This window comes from Crotalus tigris, unplaced genomic scaffold (assembly GCF_016545835.1).
Source record: "Crotalus tigris isolate CLP2741 ecotype Arizona unplaced genomic scaffold, ASM1654583v1 scf7180000018773.180596, whole genome shotgun sequence".
NCBI classification, from domain to species: domain Eukaryota; kingdom Metazoa; phylum Chordata; class Lepidosauria; order Squamata; family Viperidae; genus Crotalus; species Crotalus tigris.
Genome location: NW_024097192.1, coordinates 61607 through 84679, shown reverse-complemented (window position 1 = coordinate 84679; position 23073 = coordinate 61607). Strand labels below are relative to the sequence as shown.

General features: G+C 39.2%; 1 protein-coding gene across 6 annotated transcripts in view; it reads right to left on the bottom strand.

Moving 5' to 3' along the window:
- KMT2E (lysine methyltransferase 2E (inactive)) overlaps nt 1-22972 on the bottom strand; it is a 59631-nt gene extending 36659 nt beyond the window's left edge. For 2 of the 6 annotated variants that reach the window (XM_039355906.1, XM_039355903.1), the window contains exons 1-8: nt 22559-22972; nt 10350-10534; nt 9328-9442; nt 7688-7917; nt 5437-5517; nt 3998-4056; nt 2467-2639; nt 1343-1381 (exon numbers count right to left, since the gene is read on the bottom strand). In XM_039355906.1, the coding sequence (XP_039211840.1) occupies nt 1343-1381; nt 2467-2639; nt 3998-4056; nt 5437-5517; nt 7688-7917; nt 9328-9442; nt 10350-10420 (768 nt within the window). In that variant the 5' untranslated portion in view covers nt 10421-10534; nt 22559-22972. Of the gene's footprint in view, nt 1-102; nt 151-1342; nt 1382-2466; nt 2640-3997; nt 4057-5436; nt 5518-7687; nt 7918-9327; nt 9443-10349; nt 10535-12391; nt 12433-13452; nt 13537-22558 lie in introns of those variants that run through there. The other 4 variants (XM_039355905.1, XM_039355904.1, XM_039355907.1 and 1 more) reach the window with 4 other exon arrangements.
- Nucleotides 22973-23073: the final 101 nt, after the last annotated feature.

Sequence of the window (23073 nt, the reverse complement as noted above, 5' to 3'; positions counted from 1 at the left end):
AAAACATAATTACCTAATTTGTGCACAAGATGCATGAAATTTAGCAATTTTTCTACAAAATTAAGGGCTCTCAATGATATGGTCTCTTGACATTCACCATACCTTCCCCTGGAGTTTCAATCAAATCCTGCTCCTGCGCCTCACCTTTAACTGAAATAAAAACCTCAAAGTTAAGATACTCTTCACTTTCCTGGTTTTTGTTTTTTTTTGTCAGTTTTCCTGCTCACAGATTCTCTCAATCCCACGAAACCCAACTGCTTTACTTTATGGAAGCCAGACTGCCGATGCTACGTTCTCAGCTGATCCACGCTAGTGGCCCAGCACAATTGTACACAAATGACAGTGTTTCTGTCTTGGTAACAGGCATTTTTCTATTAGATTAATAGCAATAAGCACTTAAGACTTATATACCGCTTCGCAGTGCTTTACAGCCCTTCTCTAAGCGGTTTACCGAGTCAGCGTGTTTGCCCCCCAACAATCTGGGTTGTCATTTTACCAACCCCGGAAGAATGGAAGGCTGTGTCAACCTAGAGCCGGTCAGGATCGAACTGCTGGCAGTTGGCAGAGCTAGTTTTGGACTACTGCATTCTAACCACTGCACCATCCCCACAACTCTTTAATTAAGATTTAGGGACACACTTTTATTGTGGTTCTAGTTTCCCTTAAAGAAGTCAGGTGCAATGCTAGGTATCTCCTATTTGCTTGTTTTCCCTCCCAACACTTTTCTTTGTATCCCTTTAAACAATATGGTTAGCGTTTATATGAACTCTACTGTGAGAGGATTTCCAAAGGTATATTATCAACCAACAGACCTGGAATGGGCCTTTTTAAGAGGCTCTTTCATGGCTCTAGAAATCTTTTTCTTGGCAATCTACTTTATTCTATCTCTTCAAAGCTGCCCTTGAAAGTATGTGCTGCAGATGAAGCTGTCATCTTACAGCTTCAAACCCTCAAATTCCCCAGGCACCACGCCCAGTGTTGAGAAGATTGGGAGTGCAGTCAAACATCTAGCCAGCATCCTTACTGGGGAATACTAGTTTATTAACTGCCCTTCAAGTTACTGTAATAGCTCAATTGCATTACAGGCAATATTTATACATCTCTGGGGGGGTTTTGTGTTACGTAGCATTTACGTTGTATTTTTAACTTAATCTTTTATGAACATTCGATGCAATTGGCCACCTTAGCCATTAGTTTTAGAAATAAGAAGATACAAAGATTTAAAACAGTATAAAACATGCTTGATAACTAACCCTTTGACGCGCATTAATCAATGAACAAAAGGGTATTCCTTAGTATAGTGAAATAAATAGTAACAAAAACATAAACAACATATTTTTACCTTAACTCTTGAAGATTTTCTGGAACCTTCACGGAAAGCCTAAAAAAAATTACATCAGCGTTCAAGATTAAAATAAATATTCTCTGAAGGAAGATTCATCTGCAAATATTCATCTTTTCATCATCATCACTGTGCTGCAGAAGACAAAAAACCTTCGGCGGCACTGTGAAACGCAGACAAATTCTCCTTATGTTTTGCCGGTAGTAGAATGTAATTATTCTATGTGTGGAATGCCCAGTGTGAGTTCCACCAAATTGTGGGGAAGTATGTAGCAATGAGGAGGCTACAGTAAGAGGTTGTGTAACTTTATATGTCAATATTACTTCCTAGCTAATATCTTCCTCCGCCAATTTTCACCTGATCTCAGGACCACTGTCTCTCTGTGCTATTTCTATGCTCTTTATATCAACCAGTTCCGATACAGACCAGTTCTTGTTACTAACATCCTCCTTTTTAGAATCAAGAGAGGAGATCCTTCAGTTTTTGTTTTTATTTCCTCCACCTCTTTTAATGTCCGATTTCCACACGTCAGAGATTATATTGTGGATACTACAGTGTCTAAGAAGTGCTGAGCAACTGAACATCAACCTTGTGGGAGCAGGTGTTCCTGGCTCCTTTTATCTAAAGAGGTGTTGGTGCACCTCCTCCTTAAGAAGCCATCGCTGGATTCCACTGTTCTGAACAATTTTTGTCTGATCTCCCTCGTGCAGAAGCTGGGGTGTTGTAACCCCAGAGAATCCTGGAGGAAGCGGAATATTTGGACCCTTTTCAGTCAGGTTTTAGGCCCAGATATGGGACCAAAACAGTGGCGGGATGGAAGTGATGCATCCATCCACGCTCTTCTTGATCTCTGGGAGGCCTTCGATCAACCATGGGTGTTCCTTTGTGCTGTCCTTTGAGTTGTGTATGTGTGGGGGGAGGGGGTGGCACAGTTCTGTGCTGGTTCACCTCTTTCCCCCAAGGCCAGTCCCAGTTGGTGTTGATAGGGAGTGAGAAGCCGAACTCATGGCTCCTACTTTGTGGGGGGCCACACGGCTCTCTCGGCTTACATGAAGCCACCTTCGTGAAAAGGACAGGCAGTTTTAAAATGTATAAATAAAAATAAGCCTTAAGTTTTAGCTTACTTTTTTACATTTTGTGATGGTTTGCTCTTTCTCTCCACTTTTTTTCCTTTTCTTATCTGTGACCTTTGTAACTCGTGTAGCAGTTAGCGTAATTGTAGTTGGTGTGTGTTGAAAAGCAGTATATAATTCGACAGGAACCTCATCACCACTTTCTGTTGCACTGGTATCCCCATCTTTAAAATACAAATGGAACAAGAAAATTATCTCACAGGACTGAAATATTCCATGAATTAAGCCATTGATGATTTAAACCAGTGGTTCTTAACCTTTTTGAACGAATCGCCCCCTTGAGCCAATGAGGAAGTTGTCATCACCCCCTCCCCCAACATAACCCCTCAATCACAACATAGGAAATAATTCTTCAATTTATGCAAACACTTTTTTTGTTTTCTTTAAAATTGTCATCAGGACATATCGATGCAAATAATTTATTTCCAGTCTTTTCCCCATATCTCCCCTATTCTGTATAATGGCGTGCCACTGTATGGGTAGAGGCTGCTGCATGAAGATAAGCGATGCATATTCACATATGTACGGCGTTCTGTACTGAAGCTAGCTGGAGGAACATTTGAAAACACAATTCAATCCATTAATAGCGAGCAATCTGATGTTTTTGTATGACAGATATACAGCCATTCACTGTATGAAAAAGTCTCAAAAGCATCCCCAAAACTTCTTGCTCCATCACCCCCATATCGCCCCCTTTTCGTTCCTTTGCCCCCGTGTCGCCCCTTTTCGTTCCACCGCCCCCCTGAAAAATGAAATCGCCCCCTGGGGGGCGATATCGCCCAGGTTAAGAACCACTGATTTAAACTATAGTAACTGCATGTACAATTACCAAAATGTATGAAATAGGACTGGGATAGGCAACCTTGGCTCTTTTATGACTCATGGACTTCAACTCCCAGAATTCCTGAGCCAGTGGTACAGGTACCACCTGTGGTACATTGGCACCTGGCAGGTGGCACGCAACCATCCTAGAAAAGTAGTAGCAGGGGAGGGGAATGAGCTGAACCGGTGGCAGTTGTAGACTGTAGAGTGTTCAATGATTGGAATAGTCGACAAATATTGTAAAATAAACAAACTCCAGCATCTTCGTATCACCAGTAGGACAACCAATTTTCGCAAAACTGAGAAGCAAGACGTAAAGACTTGGCACAGCCACCAAGCTTCCTTCAAATGTTACTGCTGAGTTGTTATTTTTATTACAAGCATAATAGCTAACTAAAAACACTGGAAATAATTTTACAAGACTTGGTTAATTTAAACAATATGCATTTGTCTTGGAAGGAAAATATTCAAAAAATGTTCTGTAAACAAATACTGTTAAGTTATTTGCATAAAGATTGGTGAGCTATTTGCATACAAACAGGTTTTTATTAGCAAATAAAAACTTTCCATCTATACTTCTTAAAGGATGTTTCTTTTTTAGCAAAACTGGGTGGGGGGGTATGAACAGCAACAGTGCTTGGCATCAATATAATTATCAAGAACAAACCTTAGAATTTAATGATTTTTTTTTTTAACCTACCTGACATATTTTCCCTTTTTCTACGCTGGAGCAACACTGCTCTTTCTTTATCTAAGCTCCTTTTAAAAGAGGAAAAAAGAAACTAAGTAAATATTAAGATTTTGACGGAATATCAAATTTTTTTTAACAAATGGTATATGCGTATTAAATGTAATAAACAATTAAAATAAAAATGGCTGTATCCGCTCACCATACTAATTCATTCGTTTTTGCTCTTTGAATATAATATCAAACTTTTAGCCTAGAACTCTCCACTCTGGGAATTTTATACTTGGTAGAAAGCATCAATTTCAAAGCCCAGAACTTAAGCAATGCAGTGTCATCTAAATCTCTGTTACTTTAGTATTCCAGCTTCATACTTAAGAGAGACAGACTAACCCTCCTAAAAGCAAGATTTGTATTCTGACAATATTCAAAACATAGAAACCGTCTCAAACTGGGTTTGTTTCTTGTAATACAATAACAGAATGCCTATACTGCACTATGGGTATTTTTTTAAAAAAAAAATCTGGCAAATACAGGTGAAACTTGAAAAATTAGAATATTGTGCAAAAGTTCATTTATTTCAGTAATGCAACTTAAAAGGTGAAACTAATATATGAGATAGACTCATTACATGCAAAGCAAGATAGTTCAAGCCGTGATGTGTCATAACTGAGATGATTATGGCTTACAGCTCATGAAAACCCCAAATCCACAATCTCAGAAAATTAGAATATTGTGTAAAGGTTCAATATTCTAGGCTCAAAGTGTCCCACTCTAATCAGCTAATTAACATAACACCTGCAAAGGGTTCCTGTGCTTGACTGGCCAGCAAACTCGCCTGACCTGAACCCCATAGAGAATCTATGGGGCATTGCCAAGAGAAAGATGAGAGACATGAGACCGAACAATGCAGAAGAGTTGAAGGCCGCTACTGAAGCATCCTGGTCTTCCATAACACCTCAGCAGTGCCACAGGCTGATAGCTTCCATGCCACGCCGCATTGAGGCAGTAATTGCTGGAAAATTACATGCAATCAATAAAATAAGGATTGTACATAGAACAATATCGGACCTCTGAAAAGTATAAGCATGCATATGTACTCAGTACTTAGTTTGGGCCCCTTTTGCAGCAATTACTGCCTCAATGCGGTGTGGCATGGAAGCTGTCAGCCTGTGCTGATAATGATGATTATTTATTCCAATAATAAAATGAAGCAAGGTAAAGCTAACGTTCAAAGGTAATAAATATTAAATCTTCCTTAATTCAAATATCATTATGAAAAAAGACTATTTTTTACTGAAGAGTGCCATTTTTTAAAATAAATGGTCCTCTTTAATATAATATTCAAATGTATGGATATAATGGAGATGTTTATCTTTATCTGCTCGTATTCTGTCCGTGTTTCAGATCATGTGCCAACACAAATAATATATTTTCAATTATGCACCACTCACCTAGGCTGGCAACGCTCACAAAGGTATGTGTCAGGAATATGCTGCCTCTCAATCCCCATGCAATCAATGTGCTGCCAAACACTTAAAGAAAAGGAGAGAATACAGTGTTATCTTCATACTTTTCAAGGTTTAGACAGCTCATTCAAGTTTCCTAGTGACTGAAGAAAATTATTTTCCCTAACACCTGCTATCATTTGCAATTATGATATGCAAAATGTAGGGAGTGCTCCATTACTGTGGTTTCAAATAGTCTCCTCTCTAAATAATGAAGTGCTACATTACTCTCTTTTTGAGTGTTTGGATATCCTGCACGTGGCTTGTTTTGTTTCTGTAACTCCTCTAAAGCCACAAAGCCTTGAAGAAAGCATTAGCTGATAAGCAGTTTCAATCCTCTGCCATCAGCCAAGCTAATTGAACAGGGCTGGGGTGAGGCAGAATCATTTCTCTATATATATCAGGGGTGTCAAACTTGTGTTGCGACCTATTGTGAATTTTTTTCCATTGCCAGCAATGGGGTGGGCGCGGTTTTGGCATGATGCATCCAGCCCATGGGCCGGCAGTTTGATACCCCTGCTATATATATATTCCTCTTTGCCTAGCTGCTTTTACTCTTGTTTTTAAACAATTTGTTATGAAGAAGGCAGCAATGTTACTGTCTGTCTCTGTGTTGTGCTTTTATTTTCAGGCAGGATACCAAATCCTGAGTTTATAGTCTGCATGTATACTGTAATAGATGTTGCTGTACTCTCAAACGTGGACATAGTCAAATGCAAAATGTATGGCTTTGTTAATATGTTTAATACAGAGGCAGGTTGGCAACATATGTGCATTGTGAATGTTTGTTTGGAAGAAGCATTAAGCCAGAAAAGTATATTTTTGCTGTTGGTCATGGGCTGTATTAATGTGAATACATTGCTACTGCTTCCTTTTAGGTTTATTCTACAGCTCCTTGTGAAAGCAGGTCAGACTGCAAAAGCCATTCTTAGCTGTTGCTTCCTTTGTTTGCTCTGGTAATTTTTAAAATGTTTGCTTTGTTTTATGTTGGCTAATTCTTCTGTAGGTGGGATGGAAGGTAGCACTCAGCATGGTCCCTAGGACAAAAGATAACAGCAAAGAGCTTGTTTCAAGTTCCCATTGCTTGGACAGAACGTTCTGATGGGATTGTTTTATTCCAAGCTAGGTACAGACACTTGTTCCTTTCTTTCATGCACTTGCCTATTCTTCAATTTTAACAATATGATCATTCGGAAAGTTACTTTCTGACTGAAAAGTTAAAATGGGCACAGATATTTTTCTGGATAGCAGTTTCTCCAATACATTTGCCAAGTTCAAAAGAAAGTTGCTGCTAAAACACATGCTACATCGTCATCAAGATTTCCCATTACAGTGCTCTGAGATTTTAACTCTCACCATATCTGTCAGACATGCAGCACCTTCAGAATTATAGTTATATAATTTGCATACAACTATACAAAGATTCCACAAAACAGACCTTTGTTCATTAGCAATAGCACTTAAGACTTATATACTGCTTTACAGTGCTCTCTAAGCGATTTGCAGAGTTTTACAGAGTCAGCATATTGCCCCCAGCCATCTGGGTCCTCATTTTACTGACCTTGGAAGGATGGAGGCTGAGTCAACCTTGAGTTGGTCAGGATTGAACTCCTGACAGTGGGCAGAGTTAACCTTGCAATTCTGCATTCTAACCACTGCGCCATTACGGTTTAGATAGCAATAGCACTTAAACTTTATATAGTGCTTCATAATGTTTTACAGCCCTCTCTAACCGGGTTAAAAAGACTCAGTGTATTGCACCCCAGCAATCTGGGTCCTCATTTTACTGACCTTGGAAGGATGGAGGCTGAGTCAACCTTGAGTTGGTCAGGATTGAACTCCTGACAGTGGGCAGAGTTAGCCAGCAATCCTGCATTCTAACCATTGAGCTGCCAGGACTCCTAGCTACTTATCACACAGTTCTGAGCTATGATCTTTAGCCTGATCCCCACTTGCAGAGTCTCTGCTGACCTGATGGCCTGTCATCTCATCTATCCATCCTGTGAGCAAAAGGGTGTCCAACACAATGACAAAATGGTGATGGCTTCTATTGCTGCCACATTTGCCTAATTGCCTACATACTTTGTTAGTGAGGGAAATCTCACCGAACAACCAGAGGACCAGCATAGCTGGTAGTAAGTAATACTAGGTATAAATGTTTCAAAATGCTTGCGCATATGGACTACCGTTATTTTACCTGCATTTGTCACAACAGATCATATAGCCATCATCATGGGTGAATCCACAAATGCATCGAGTTATATCAGTGCCGTAGCTTCCATCCTCAGATGTGCTGATAGTAGTAGCACTGGATGTCTCATCAAAATTTGGAGCAGTGTATATGCCTACTTCATTCTTGCTTATAAGAACGGAAGGAGGCGGCGATGCTGGGGGTGTTGGAGGAGGACGAGCGCCATAATTATGGTCCTGAAAAAATTAGTTATATAAAAATCATCCAACTTTTCATAAGACCTTTTTTTTTAATTCATGCATAGAATTATAAATCTGACCTTTTCAACATTTCTCCCACCAACTCAACTTCACTTACGATTGTGTAAACAAATATATGTTTAAAACCTCTGAAGCAAATTAGCATTAAGTAATATTTACCATTCTTTTAAAAAGGAAATGGATAGAATAGAATAGTGCTGGAAGGGACCTTGGAGGTCTTCTAGTCCAGCCCCCTGCTCAAGCAGGAGAGCCTATACCATCTCAGACAAGTGACTGTCTAGGCTCTTTTTAAAAATCTCCAGTGATGGAGCACCCATGATTTCTGGTGGCACGCTGTTCCACTGGTTAATTGTCCTCACTGTCAGTAAAATGCATATTACTTTATCCATTCTGACACTACTGAGGTTTTATCATATTCATTTCTTATCCATCCTGAATAAACAAAATCTGATCATCGTTAATGTTTACATCAAGGGAAATAGTTAGGCATCGCAAAGCACATTGCTGGGTCGGACTAAATACAAACTAGGGTTCTTCAATTATGATATTATACGACGTACTTATTCAGGCCAAATGTTAAGACTATCAGAGAAAGCACATATTCTTTCTCAGTATAAATACTAATTTCATTTAAGCAGAAGATGAATCCTTCAATGCAGGATTAAAATTTCCATCTTTTTTATATAGTTGTAATAATTGATTTAGGGGGTATTTACTTAGAGAAGGAAAAACCCTACTTTACTGAGTCATTGCTGCAAGCAACAATTTTATAAGATGCTACATTAAAACAAGTAGTGATCTGATCAGGTGATTGGGTAACGATAAAGCAGCCAAGGAAATTGCACCAAATTCTATTTGAACACAAGACAGAGCAATAATACATTCAAAATGGACTTGAATGGATGTTATTCTTCTTGCTGCTCCAACATGCTGGTTTCTTTATGTGCAACTGGAGACTTTGCTGTAGGAAAGCTTTGCTGTCTGAAGACGTTTTAAAGGAAAATGTAATTTGTGCCAATTGTTTAAAGGCACAGCAGTCAAAGGAAGTGTAATGGCAAATAAGGCAAAGCTCCAGCTTTAATTGCCGTAGGATTAGGTTTATAAGATCAGGCTGGTCAAGGGCAATACTATCGTAATTTTAGCTTCCAACTGATGTATAAGCCCAATTCTATTGTTCAAGACAAAACAATGACAGTTGTAATAGCAGACGAATTTGAGATAACAATTGTAAAGAACCACTGAAACCAGTATCTTCTATAATGACGTCGAGTTTGGATACGCCTGCGAGCTACTTTCATATCAAGCCAAACTAACTCGCCAAAACACAATTAAATGTCTGGAAACTTAAAAAGGATCTAAAATAAAGGCTTTAAAAAAAGAACATACCGCATAAGGCAAACCAATGTAACTGTGTGAATGATGAGAGCTGCTATTATATAGTTGGTGTGGATAACTGTTTGACTTCTCAACTACCACAGGGCTAGCTTCTACAGATTCAGGTCTGAAAAGCAAGAAAGGTGATAAAACATTATAATTTCACATTCAATGGCTCCCGCATGTGTTTTTCTCTTGCCTATGAATGCTGAGCATACAACAAACTGTGAAAATGTACACAATACAATGCAGAGAAACATTCTGAAGGAACCCACTGAAGGAACTGGAAAAATGTTGCTTATGTCACTCATGCCAAATTGCCACTGAAGCCCACATACTAGCAAGTGAGCACTGAATGAATTTTAATAACACAGGCAATGTTGTACAACACAACACAGCTGTACGAAAAATGACTGCAAGGCAGAGAGCACATTAGCATCAACAATCCTTATTGTTTCTGCGATCACATATGAGACGTAGGAGACATCCCATATGTTGTTAACAGTATCTGAAACCCCAGTAATTTTCATCAGTGACATCTAGTGGTAGCCTTAGAGTAGCTCCACAAGTCCCCACACAAGTTGAATTTCACATGGTTATTATAAAAGAAACTAAATGAAGTTATCCTTTGGAATGTCCGTACCAGCATCCAGAAATTCACCTTCTCCCAGTTTCTACTAGATAGAATATATTAATTCTGGGTAGCCCAAATAACCCTCAAGTAAAATATAAAGTTTCTTCATGAAAAATATAATTAACAAACTTGTTTCAAAAGATGAAGTAATAATAACATTTTTAAAAAATCTATTCTTAAACTTCACACTATAATTATATCTGAACATATTTAAATTTACCAAGTTTAAAAATCTGATTCACCTATTTTGGAAAAATTCAACTAATATTAATCCTTCTGCACACTGACTTTTGTGCAGAAAGCAAATCTACTGAAATTTGGTAACATATACTGCACGCTAACAATGAAAACAATGTAACACAATAGGAAGACGAAGTTGCTATAATGCTCTGATACTTACTCTGAGCCTGCAGCCATTTCCAAATAAGATGTTTCTGCTGTATCAACCCCCAACGGGACCACTATGCTCATGACGTTCGTTTCTGATAAATTCGTTTACTATGGATTTCTATGCATTGGTATCCAAAACACTGGGGCATGCCAGCCACAGTGCTCATTGCAAACATCTAAGTGCATCCACAAACTCTGTTCAACAACAACGACAAAAGTTGAAAAGTCACATATTTTTTTTCCAGAATGAATCTAACATTTAAAAATGAAAAACACTGATTCATGGTATAATCATATTCAAACAAAATCTTGCTGAGTTTAATGACACATTCTCAACTGTGTTTAGTATTGCAGCCTAATGTATAACAGGAGTAAATTTATTTTTTTACTAAGTTATGTGCCGCGCATCTCACTGTTGAAGCGACTCTGGCCAGTTTCTCTAACCTGATACACATTTGTTAATTTTATTATGATCCTCTCAAAATAAACTTACTTATTTGGGTTAGCCATTCTGTATAGGGGCAGAAAGCTCAGGCGTCAAAATTTGCAAACTGCTAGATATAGATTCATTTGCATTATTCTGCTCTAATAGTTATAGCCCAACAAAGAGAACTGGAGATTTCTCGGCAAATAAAGGTGGCCTACTGGAAAAATCTGATAATTTATCGTGAAGATCCATCATGTAAGTGGCTCAATGAAAACTTGCCCTCTACAATTAATTTCTCTGTCTACCACAGAGCAGCCAGAGGAAGTCAGACCCTCAAGTGCCTTTTTGCCATCCAAATCTCAGGTTTGACAGTCTGACAAACTCTGGCCTCCACTCCAGCTGTTGGGATGGTAGTCAAATGTGATTTCGAACAGGGCTTAAAATCCAGTTAAGTACATTTAGGATTGCAACCAAGAAAGGAAGCCCTGATGCTAGGGATAGAAAGTTGCCCTGCTTTTTTTCCCCTTTCGGGTGAACTTCGATGGAAGTCCTATAGTTCTGAGGTCCTCCCCACACCCCTCAACATATCCATCTGAGTAAATCACCTTTCTCTTCTCATGTCAAAGAGGTAGACACCTATAGAAATTTCTACAATGGGAGAATTGCTTTGGGGGCTTGCTCTTAATGGTTCTTACCCCAAGTACTATTTAATATGAAACCTCACTTGCTGGAGAATGTTCTATGCCTTTATTTTTTATGTGTTCTCATTTGTTTACATTCCTTTGAGTTTATATGCCAGGGGTCTTCAAACTTGGCCCTTTTAGGACTTGTGGACTTCAACTCCCAGAATTCCTCAGCCAGCATGCCTGGCTGAGGAATTCTGGGAGTTGAAGTCCACAAGTCATAAAAGGGCCAAGGTTGAAGTCCTTTGGTCTACTCTATCTATCTATCTGTCTGTCTGTCTGTCTGTCTGTCTGTCTGTCTGTCTGTCTGTCTGTCTATATCTATCTATTATCTTTCTCATCCATCTATCGATATATCTCTATCTAGCCTATTTATCTCTATCATCTATCAATCATCTATCACAAGGGTCTTCAAACATGGCCCTTTTATGACTTGTGGACTTCAACTCCCAGAATTCCTCAGCCAGGCACACGTGCCTGGCTGAGGAATTCTGGGAGTTGAAACCTACAAGTCATAAAAGGGCCAAGTTTGAAGACCCCTGCTATATGCTATCCTTTGACACTCCTAATACTGTGAGCAAGATGGGTTTATAGTTCCAGAAAATCAAAAGAAATGTTACTTTCATCACCGTTTCTTGGAATACGTGATATTGATAAAATATCATTTCTGTCTTATTGTGATGCTCAGATCTCATGGAAATGGGAGTTTTTATCTGCCTTAAACTTTGGCCTCTGCAGCTGAACTATTTTTTAAATGAAGATGCTCAAATATAGTTATTTTATCTAATGTTTTTTTTAAAAAACCTTACTTAATCAATTGAGTTGTAAAGTTTACGTTCACTATATCACTCTCCCTATTAGAAAACATTTACTATCTTAAAGTATGCATGGAACAGGACATATCAAGCACACCTAATTTGTCTGAACTATTACGTTGCTTACCATCTGTTCTGACTGCCTCAGCAGGAATGAAACTGACACATCTGCCAGAAAAATGCAGAATAGAAAAAATTGGTTTCTAAGCAGAAAAAGTCTCACTGAATAGGAGATACTATGTGTGTGTGTGTGTGTGTGTGTGTGTGTGTGTGTGTGTATAATCTATATATATAATCTCACAACAATTATTTTTAAATTAATGGTTAGGATTTGGACTTAAGTTATGTCTAGAAAAGGCCTAACTGAAATAAAATGGACAAGTTAGACATTACCATTCTTTGCTATGACTAAATCTAGATCTAACGCAGTATTTTGAATACTACTTTTTAAAGGTAGCAGTCCAAACTTCAAAAAAAAAAAAAGTGGTGGTTTCTATGTTCCACTCTGCTTATTAGGAACATAAAATGCAAGAATACCCACATAATTTTAGCTAGGATCTTGTCTGGCTATAATAATACTTAAGAAATACAGCACCCTATTATGTTAAGAAAAATTCCCTTTGGATCAGTAAGGTTAAATTTAATTAATGTGTCAAACATAATAGGTTATAAAGTCTTCCACATCCCAAATTATGCTGCCCCCTTTTAGCATTTTTTTAATAAGGGGAAAGCATTAGCTGTGACTCCAACAACTATTTAAGAGAAGAGGAGCTAATAGCAACAACTAATTTCAAGACTGTAGCACTGACATGCATAAAATATTCTTTCAGAACTTAGTTGAAAAGCCAAAAATGTCCTGTTAAGCCAGAAGAAGATCAAAAAGGTTTTTTGTATGTGTGCTTGTCTTCCTGAGTCTTTTCAAAAAGCCAAATCTTGAAGCATATCAAGAGAACTTAAGGGGCATTAAGAACAGTCAGTTCTGCTACTTAAAATTTATTAAATAATGTACTTCTTTAAATATAGCCCAGAATAGGATTGTTGGCCCACTGTTTGCAACTGGAAAAATTTTAAATATTTCCAATTGGTTAAGATATAAACTCTTGGGTGTTCAGCGAAGTAGTTAAATGAAGATAACTACACTACATTCAGAACTGTTTTTTGTTTTTTTTATGGAATCTCACTAGATACCTCTTTGCAGTCTGACGTTGTTCCATTCATTACTACTGTCTGGATGAAGTTGTTCAACCAACTGCTGTAACCCATCTTTATTACCTGAAAGCAATAGGCATCTTATAACCATGTTGTTAATATCAATGTTCTAAAAGATTAAAACTTTGTCCATATAACTTCATTCAGTAACAGGAGCTACTTTAAAATGCATTGTGCTCTCATAGTCAACGCAAATATTTCAAACAAGAAAATAATTCATACGGATATTTACCGCACAAGCAGTGACTAAAATATAGTTTGGGAACAAAATTTGCGGATGGATCGCTACTATAGGAGTAGTTTGCAACTGAGAGCCAAGGTAGCAGACACAGCCCTCTTTGTTTCAGGAAAAAAAGAGGATTTTCCCAAAGGAAAGTAGAGAGGCAATCAAGTGAGGAAAGATATGTAGTTTAGAACACTGAGGTACAGTCCTTTTCGGGCAAGATTCACATATATTTCTACTTTTGTTACAAACCAAAATGGAGAATATTATATAATAATACCCTGCATATCTTACACACTGCTGCTCAAAAACTTTGAAACATGGCATGTTAGAAAATTACTGACAGAAAAACATGTTAAATTGATTAAGGGGGAGTCCCTGTGTGTGAGTTGGGTGCCTTAGCCATGAAAGCCAAGCGAGGTGACTCTCTCTCAGCCCAACTCACTTGTTGTTATGGGGAAAATAGGAAGAGGATCCTGTGTTGGATATGGTGAGGAATTCTGGGAGTTGAAGTCCACAAGTCATAAAAGGGCCAAGTTTGAAGAGCCCTGCTTTAAAATGTGTTCAACATTTTATTTTTTTTAACAATTGGTAGTTTTAGTGGTACTATTAAAGAAGGTCAGGACTTCAAAAACTACTGATATATAATATGCTAAATCATGCAAGGGACGGTATAAAAATGGAGGTAAAGCGTCTCTGAAGTCAGACTCAATTCCTGATCACGACATGAACACTTTTTCAAGCAGTTTTCTTGACAACGCTATCAAAGTTTGCCATTGCCTTTTTCAGGTTAGTCTAATATAGCCCTTGTGTTGATAGCATCCAAGCACTAACTCTATTTACCCTAGCTTGGTTTTGTTTTTTAAATGATCAGCTAAGATCATCTTGGTGCTGCTACCTGCTGTGATAAGAACCAAATAAAGCAAAGAGTAAAACCCCCAAAGCCAGCCACCAAAAGTCAGGCGATGTACGGTAATAGGCTTACTTGGATAATTTGACGCCAAGATGCCATCTCTCAACCTAATGTAACACACGGGGCTGCTAAAAGGATAAACTGAGGGAAGACTTTCATACGCATTACCATAAGCTTCCAGAATATAAGAACATAAATATAATAAAAGCAGAAAGATACATGAGAACTTAAATGAATTCTACGTTATCTACTAAGTTACCACTCCCAATATTAAATTGGAATACTGCTGGAGAAGACAATCTGATCCTAACATCTTCAAAGCAAAATAAATGCAAATAATTATGATTAAAACCACACATACAAAAAATTCCAATTTACTGATCTGCTTTTATAAATATATCATGTATACTAGTTCATTGTGTATATTTCTCTCCCTTGCTCTCCTGCCTCCCTCCTTCAGTCTCTCCCTCCCTCCCACTCTGCAGTACCAGGTAACTTATAATTTATGTACAAAGAATTCTAAATATTTCCAGCTGGAAATTCTGTATTCGACATGCCATCAAGAATAGAAAATTTTATTAGAAAATAAAAAGCAATCATGGCACTTTTGATTACAGTTTTATTTACAATGTTTGCTTGTCATTTCACTTTCTAATATCCTCCCCCCACCCCAAATCACACTACATATATGCTAAACCTGGGCATGTGGAAGCAAGACAGGTGGCTTAGCAGAGTAGTAGTTTATGAACAAAGAGCTGTTTTGATTGAAGATCTAGGCCAGAATCAGCAGCTTTACAAGGTCAGAAAGGACTCAACTGCTCATGTCATCTCATTCTTACTAGACTGAAAGCTGCAGAACAGTTTAGCAGTGTGCAGCAGCAACAGCGGCACTGTAACAAATAGAACAGGTCAGCAATTTACTAAGCTTCTAAGCTGCTATGGTAAATACCCCTAGACCAAGTGGGATATAAGCTGGCTAGCTCTCTTCAATCTGGTTTCTCCAACCTATCTTTATGGGTATCTTGGTTCAAATCTACAGCCTTGTTTTCTTGACAATCCTATCTGTACAGTGTGTTAACTCCCACACCCTTTACATCCTTTCCAGTCCAGGATGAAAGAACCAAGGCTTTCTGAACTATATAGCCTATAGATCAGTGGTTCTCAACCTGTGGGTCGGGACCCCATTTGGGGTCGAATGACCATTTCATGGGGGTCACCAAACAAGGCTGTCTGCCATTTTTTCCCCCTTTTCTTTGGCCACACCCCTGGCACCTGGTGATGTATAAGTGGTTGGGGGTCACCACAACATGGGGAACTGTATTATGGGGTCACGGCATTAGAAAGGTTGAGAACCACTGCTATAGATAGAGACAAAATGCCAGGAACAGTTATCCAAAGAATTTATCTCCTACCTACTAGTCCTTAAGATGAGTCAGACAATCTTCAGCATCTAAATGTTTATTTTCACAGATAAATTTCAAAATTCAGTATAGGAATTTAATTTTTTTTTCTATAGCAATAACAGCTAATACCCATAATAACAGGAAAGATAATGGTAGTACCATTCCAAAATAAACTAGCATTTATAATATCTTTCCTCATTTTTCAGAGAAGAGGATTTGTACAGACTAATACCCCTGACACAGCAGTCACCCAAAATATGTAAAAATGGCAAAATAGTTTTGGAATGATCAGATAGGAGAATGCTTTTTTTAAAGGATAGAATGCCATTTTGAGAGGAATAGGCATAGTACTGTAATATGGTAGAAGTTAGCTATTCCTTGACAATTCCAAGATGCTATGAGTAGAAATTAGACATTGAGAACCTTCTCCATCTCTGTTAAAAGAAACTGCGAGAGGAAAACAGAAAAATACTGTCAGGCTTTCAACGTCACAAATGTTATGAGGAGGTTTTTATCCATGTGATCTACATTTTTGAAAGACTTATTTGTGTTATTGGAGTTTTAATGTTTGACAAAGAATAAAAATACTACAGAATTGTGGTTTTTTTAAACAAAAGGCATGCAGATCAATGCTTGCCAGTTTTTCCCCCCTTGAGTGTCTTGATTCCAAGAGATTGTGTGAACATTGCAGTTTTCTAGGCAATGTTTTTCTTCTTCTTAAGGTTGAGAGAGTAACGGCCTCAAAGTTATGCAATTGGTTCGTATGCCTAGGTTATGATTAGAATCCAGGGTTCCCTGCTACCAAACAACTAAACAACACCTTAAACAACTAGAGCCAGGGGTAGGCAACCTTGGCTCTTTTATGGTTCGTGGACTCGCAGAATTCCTGAGCCAGTCATAAAAGAGCCAAGGTTGCCTATACCCCTGAACTAGACCAAACTGGCTCTCTTAAATATAATAAATGGCAGGACAGTTGTCTTCCAGAGTGAAATAAGCATATTTTTTTAACACTACAATTATTTGGTTTCATAACAGTGGGTATATAGCACATGCTATCATTAGTGCAGATCCCAAAGTTTACTCTTAGAATAAATAGAAGCCTTGGAATCAAAATGGTTTGTTTACATCACAGTATCAAGGAGAAAAGAAATTAATCCAAATTAAGTTTTTGAGGCTAAGCTTCCATTGACCAACATTAACTGTTAAAAGTTATCAATTGTTTAACAATTCACATTGGAAAAATGCGTTTCATTTCATTTCAATTGATGAAGATAGGAATTACCTATCTCCAATTCTACAAGCAAAATTTAATTCTCTCTAATGTAATATTTCAAAATAGTTAACTGTTTCACAAGTAAATTTTCTGATGCTTTGAAGATATAAAAAAGTATTTTTTTATATATCTTCAAAGAAAATCTGCAAATGAGATTAATTTTAAAATCAATGCAATCAGAATGCATAATAGTAATTAATTTTAAAGATATTGGGACTCACAACTGACTGGTTGGCAGCCCACTGAAAAGATAATGACTGAGAAGATAGCTACTGAAAATTGTCAGTGTTACATAGCACAATAAACTATGTTTTCTATTACATATTATTATTGGCATGTATTACATATTTGGTAGTATTATTGTGCATTAACTATACTAGAAATTACACAGAAATTCTATTGTGATGTTTGCTTGGTCAACATTTTGAGGAAAACTCCAGCATGGAGAAGTTTTCTCTACATAGGCAAAAGCCAAAAGTTTTGTTATATTCCATTCTATGGCCAGAGGCTGCTTTCATTAACAGAACAGAATAGAATATATAGCATCTGAAATATCCCTATTCTGTATTCTTTTTCTTAGCTTGAACTACAAAAAATTATTTGGTATAGTTTAGATTTATTCTGGTGTAGAAGTAGACAAATTTCAATCTTGAAGATCAACATTTTGTAAACAACAACAACAACCTGAACTCTACAGGGGAAAAACAACTGGCATTAATCCAAAGCAGGAGACCTCTGGGTATCTTCACTACCAGAATTGAGGTGGTAATAGTAGTTACACATTATAAATCCATTTTATTTTCCTACAAAATAGTTTCAGTAACCTATCTGGGGAAGGGGTGAGCCATTATGTTGTTAATATTGTCAAACAATTGGGAATTGGAAACCCTTGCCAATCCATTCTAAATTACCTTGAGATCTACCAGTACATCCCAAGACATTTTGTATCCTATAAATGGTATCAGAAAACCTTCTAATATAATCTATTACCTTCCAATTAATGCATTAGAAAGCATACTAATGAGTTACATTTATTCATTGTTGTATTTTCTAATTCTTTGGCTTAATACTTAAGTTCTAGAATTTAAACTAGGCTCAACCATTTGAATATTTTGGGGCTTACCACATACTTTAATGTAATTTGGGATACTAAAATGTGTCTCAAATAAAATAATATATGCATTTTTTAGACTAGAACAGCGGCTCCCAACCTTTTCTATACCCCACACCCCTAGAATGCTTCTAATATATTCTCGCACCCCTTACAAAAGTTTGCAATGGCGACAAGGAATTATGCATATACACTATAATGTTGAAAACCCAAGTTTTCACACCCCTTGGAATATCGTCTCATACCCCCAGTTGGGAACCCCTGGACTAGAAGGAATAAAGACATAATTCCTTTATACCAAAATGCAGGTTTTGTGAGATCTGGGCCATATTTTTATGTTTTTATTTCCATAGTTTGAAAAAAAAAAATAAACATTTTGTGATTGACTACTATTACAATTCTACAGTCCTATACCTGGGAATAAGCTTCATTGAACATTACAGGATTTAGTTTTGAATAGGCTCTGGAAATTAGAACTATTCCTGAATACCCATATATGGAAATAATGTGCACCATGTAATAAATTATTAAATCTCATTATGCCCTACACTGTGTCAAAAATACAACAAGATCCAAGGAATCAATCATGTTTCAGAATGACTGTTATTATTCAAGAGTTTTATTTTTGCTTAATTCTGTCCTATACCTAAATAGACAAATATTTTCTGAAATTATTTAATAAACATTCTCATTTTAGGTCTCATAGCATATCTTCCTACACTAAGAAAAGTGCTATATTATCATTTATATTGTTTTTTTTTAAAATAATTTTACTATGATGAAGTATTACTTACTATCATAGTAATCAAGATCTGCCTAAAGAGCATCTTCACTAAGAGCAGAGATGATTGCCATGCAGTAAAAGAGAAGGGCAAGAACAGTACTTTAAAAAGAGAGTATTTTGAGTGTGCTGAAGCCAACTGAATCTATATAGCAAAATTGTCATTTACATTGAATTCTATTTATTTTAAAGCAAGTCCCGGAAATTCAAGATACTTGTTCCTTAATAGGCACACACATATACTTGTTGCTTTCAATTCTGTGAACAGAGAATATCTCCTATAAAAAAGTGTCTTATTTCAAACTAGGAATACACAGGTTTGGGATGTTGAATTAATAATTTCCAGAAATTATTTTGGCAATTTAAAGCCTATTGCTGGGGAATGCAAGATTGTCAGAAGAGAGCAATGTAGAACAAAGGGTTTAAGATGGGTTTCATTTCTATATAAAGAGACTGAACTGACAGATGGGTTTCTGTATAATCTAGAATTCTACTCACAGCTCCCTTAAGCAAATTAAACAGAAATCATAGAGTTACTGTCAGAAACCAATGAAAGCAATCCAGAAAGTCACTATAAATTTTGTTTTGCAATCACATTTGGGCCAAATATTAGCAATAAAATTAAGCCTATCAATTTTTAGGCATGAATAAAATTCACTAATTACAAATTATGACCACAATGAAGATATGGGTACCAAAACAATACCTTTATCAAGAAACTGTCACAATCTTTACACAAACCTTGGGAATCTTGCTCCTAAGTTATATGTGTTCCAAAAGATGCAAAAACATGCAATTAAAGTATTAATTTTTCTTCTGACAAAATCAATATTTATGGACAATACACTACATGCTATATAGGCCTCACAATGTACTGAAGCCATACATGATCGGCCTTCTAAATACTATTTTCCCTATCATTTGCCTAAAAAAGCTAGCATTAATGTAAAGAGGTAATTATTAGCATTATAAGTCAGTAACATTAGCCATCGGAGAAAATGTTTTCCTAAAGTAATATTTGTATTTTGCTACTAATTTCAAGAGATTTCAGCTTCAAGTTTAAACCTTGACTAAAGAACTAAAATAGCAAAAGGAAAGAAAAATAAAAGGAACTCAAAAGTTTCACACACCTTTATACAAAAGTCCTTCAAAAGATTAGGAAAACACCTTTTTGATGGGGACTATGGGAGGAGCGAAGCTAAGCAGCTTGCTAATCATTTGCCTTTTGCATTAATCATTATTCATTGGTCAATGTTAATTAACAGCTTAAGTATAACTGTCACACAAAAAGTGAATTTCAGGGTACAGAGGGAGAAACTGTCGGAAATAGACAACCTAGATGCTTAAATCCAAAAAGGAGAGAAGCAAAGCTCAAGTTTAAATCTATGTAATTTCCTGGAGGAAAGGGAGGGGTGGGGGTGGGGGGAAACAGGGAACTCTGGAATATTTTGTCTAATAGCAAGACACTATTAATAGATACCTATTTTGTTTTTGGCAATATTTTGACGGCACCCTCCTAATTTCAATGGGCCATGTTAAAATAACTGGCTCTTATTTTTTTTTAGGTGTGTGTGTGTGTCTTATTTTTTTTTAGGTGTGTGTGTGTGTGTGTGCGCGCGTGTAGAGAACGGTACCACACCAATCTAGCAAAGGAACTTGTCCACCATTTTAAAAATAAAAGTGGGAAGATTAATACGGCAACGCATCTGAACTCACTTTACACACAAACACACACACACACACCACCCACAGGAAAAACACAAGGGACCGTCTTCGCCTTTCGCACAAAACAGCCGATAAAATTAAATCAAGCGGAACATCAGCATCTTCCACCGTAGTTAAAAAAAACAAAAACAAAAAGAGGCGATCTGTGAGGGGTTTTGTTTTTATTTTCTGTTTTTCTTCTGGGCGGCGATAAGAGTTTCCCTCCCTCCCCCGCCCATCCCTTTTTAAAAATATATATATTTATTTTATTTTATTTTGAATCTCTCCAACCCCCGATGATTGAACAACGTCGCTGCAGACAAAACGCACCGCGCGGGGTGTGGAGGACCCGAGCTGATTCGATTACCACAACATCAGCCTTGGGGCCGCCATTTTTAGAGCCGCTTAAAAGGACAAAAGAGGGGGGAAATGTAGGCTTTTTTATTCACGCCACTTCTTATGATGACGACGACGGGGACGAGTCTTTTATTCTCCTGGTTCTTTATAATTTGCCCCCAGTCGCTGAGGAGAAAGAAGCGCTGCTTTGGCGGGCCCGCTTCGGGTCGGCTTCTCCTGCCCCCCCCCCGACGTTAAACGGGGAAGGAAAGAGAGAGGGGGGCTCTTTTTGAAAGAAAACTGAGGCGAAAAGGAATCCAAAGCGTTGGTTTTTTTATTATTTTTTTCTTCCAGAGACCCGAAGGTTTCTTTCGCGCCGGGCGAGGGACTCTGAGGAGAGAAGACCGAGAGCTTCGGGCGACCGTTTGTTTCCCTCACACGCCGGGATCCGCAGGAGGAGGAGGGACGGCGCTCTCCCCTCGAGTCTTCCCCGGGCAAAAGAGGCTTTTTTTTCCTCCTTCGCCGCCTTCTGCAGAAAGGGGAGAGCGGTCCCCTCAGCCAGCCGCCCGCCCGCCCGCCCGCGGCTATAAATAAAAAGCCTCGTCCGGTCCCTCTCCGAGGCGGGGAGGGTTCGCTAGCCCGGTCCCGAGACCTGCTTGGCCCCCCTCCACACACCCACCCACCACCCCCGGCGGAGGAGGAGGAGGATTAGGCCCCTCTCCGGAGCAAGGTGAGGGGCGAAGGAGGGCTCCCTTCCCCGGGCTTCCCCTCAGGAAAGTCGGCGGCGTTCAGCGCTCTGTCAGTTGGGGTAAAAAAACAACAACAAAAAGCGACCCCCCCCAGGCCCGTTTTTCATCCAACAGTGAGGTTTCCCCTGCACCTTTCAATCTCCCCCCCCCTTTTCAAATATTAGAATAATAATAATAACAAGCCCGGCCATTGAAGGACAACCTCCTCCGCCGCTTGACAATAAACGCGCCATATTCACAACTCCCTCGGCTGTTTCAAAGGGGACACCCCCCCGCGCGCGCATTCACACACACACACACACACACACATACACGCGTCAGGAGGAGTTTGAAAAAAAAAATAAAATTAGAAAGAAAGAAAAGGCCCTTTGATAGGGAAGGGTCCCCAAACGGACGCGCCGCCGCCGCCCCCCCCCCCAGCCCCGGAGGGCGGCGATGCTCCGCCGCCGCTGCTGCCCTTCCTCGGGGAAAGAGACGCTCCCTCTGCCGTCTCCCCCCCCCTCCCCACGCCCCAGCCCAGCCAGCCCCGGCCGCCGGGCATGACAACCGCACCGTAAACAAATCGCCGCGGCGGCGGCGGCCCCGGACTCACCTGGAATGATCACCGGCCAGGCAGCGGCGGCACCCCGACCCGAGCGCCCGGCTTGGCCACAGTGCAACCGTCCCGCTGCGGAGGTCCCCCCCGCGGGTGAGAGAACGAGCGAGCGAGCGAGCAGGACGGAGGCTTCCGCAGGCGCGGGGACAGGGGGAGGAGGAGGGTCGAGCTATCCCCCGAGCTGGTCTGGCTGGCTTAGCTTGGCTTGACTGCACAGGGCCCTGCTGAGAAGCGCCGCCGCCGCCGCCTCGGACCTCTGGACCACCCCCTGCCGCTGCTCTGCCCGCCGTGTCTCCCTCCTCGCAGCCGCCTACGCTCCTTCCGATGTCACTGCCTCTCTCTCCCTCTCTCGCTCTCTGGGAAAATGGCGTCGGCTCTCCCCCCCTCCCTTCCTCCCGCTGCCGCACGGGTTCACCCACCCCGCCCGGCAGGGGCAGGGTTACCAGGGCGAAGCCAAACAGCGGCCATTTTCCTTGTGGGCTTGCAGCTGAGGCCCTTGGAAGGCGAGGCCG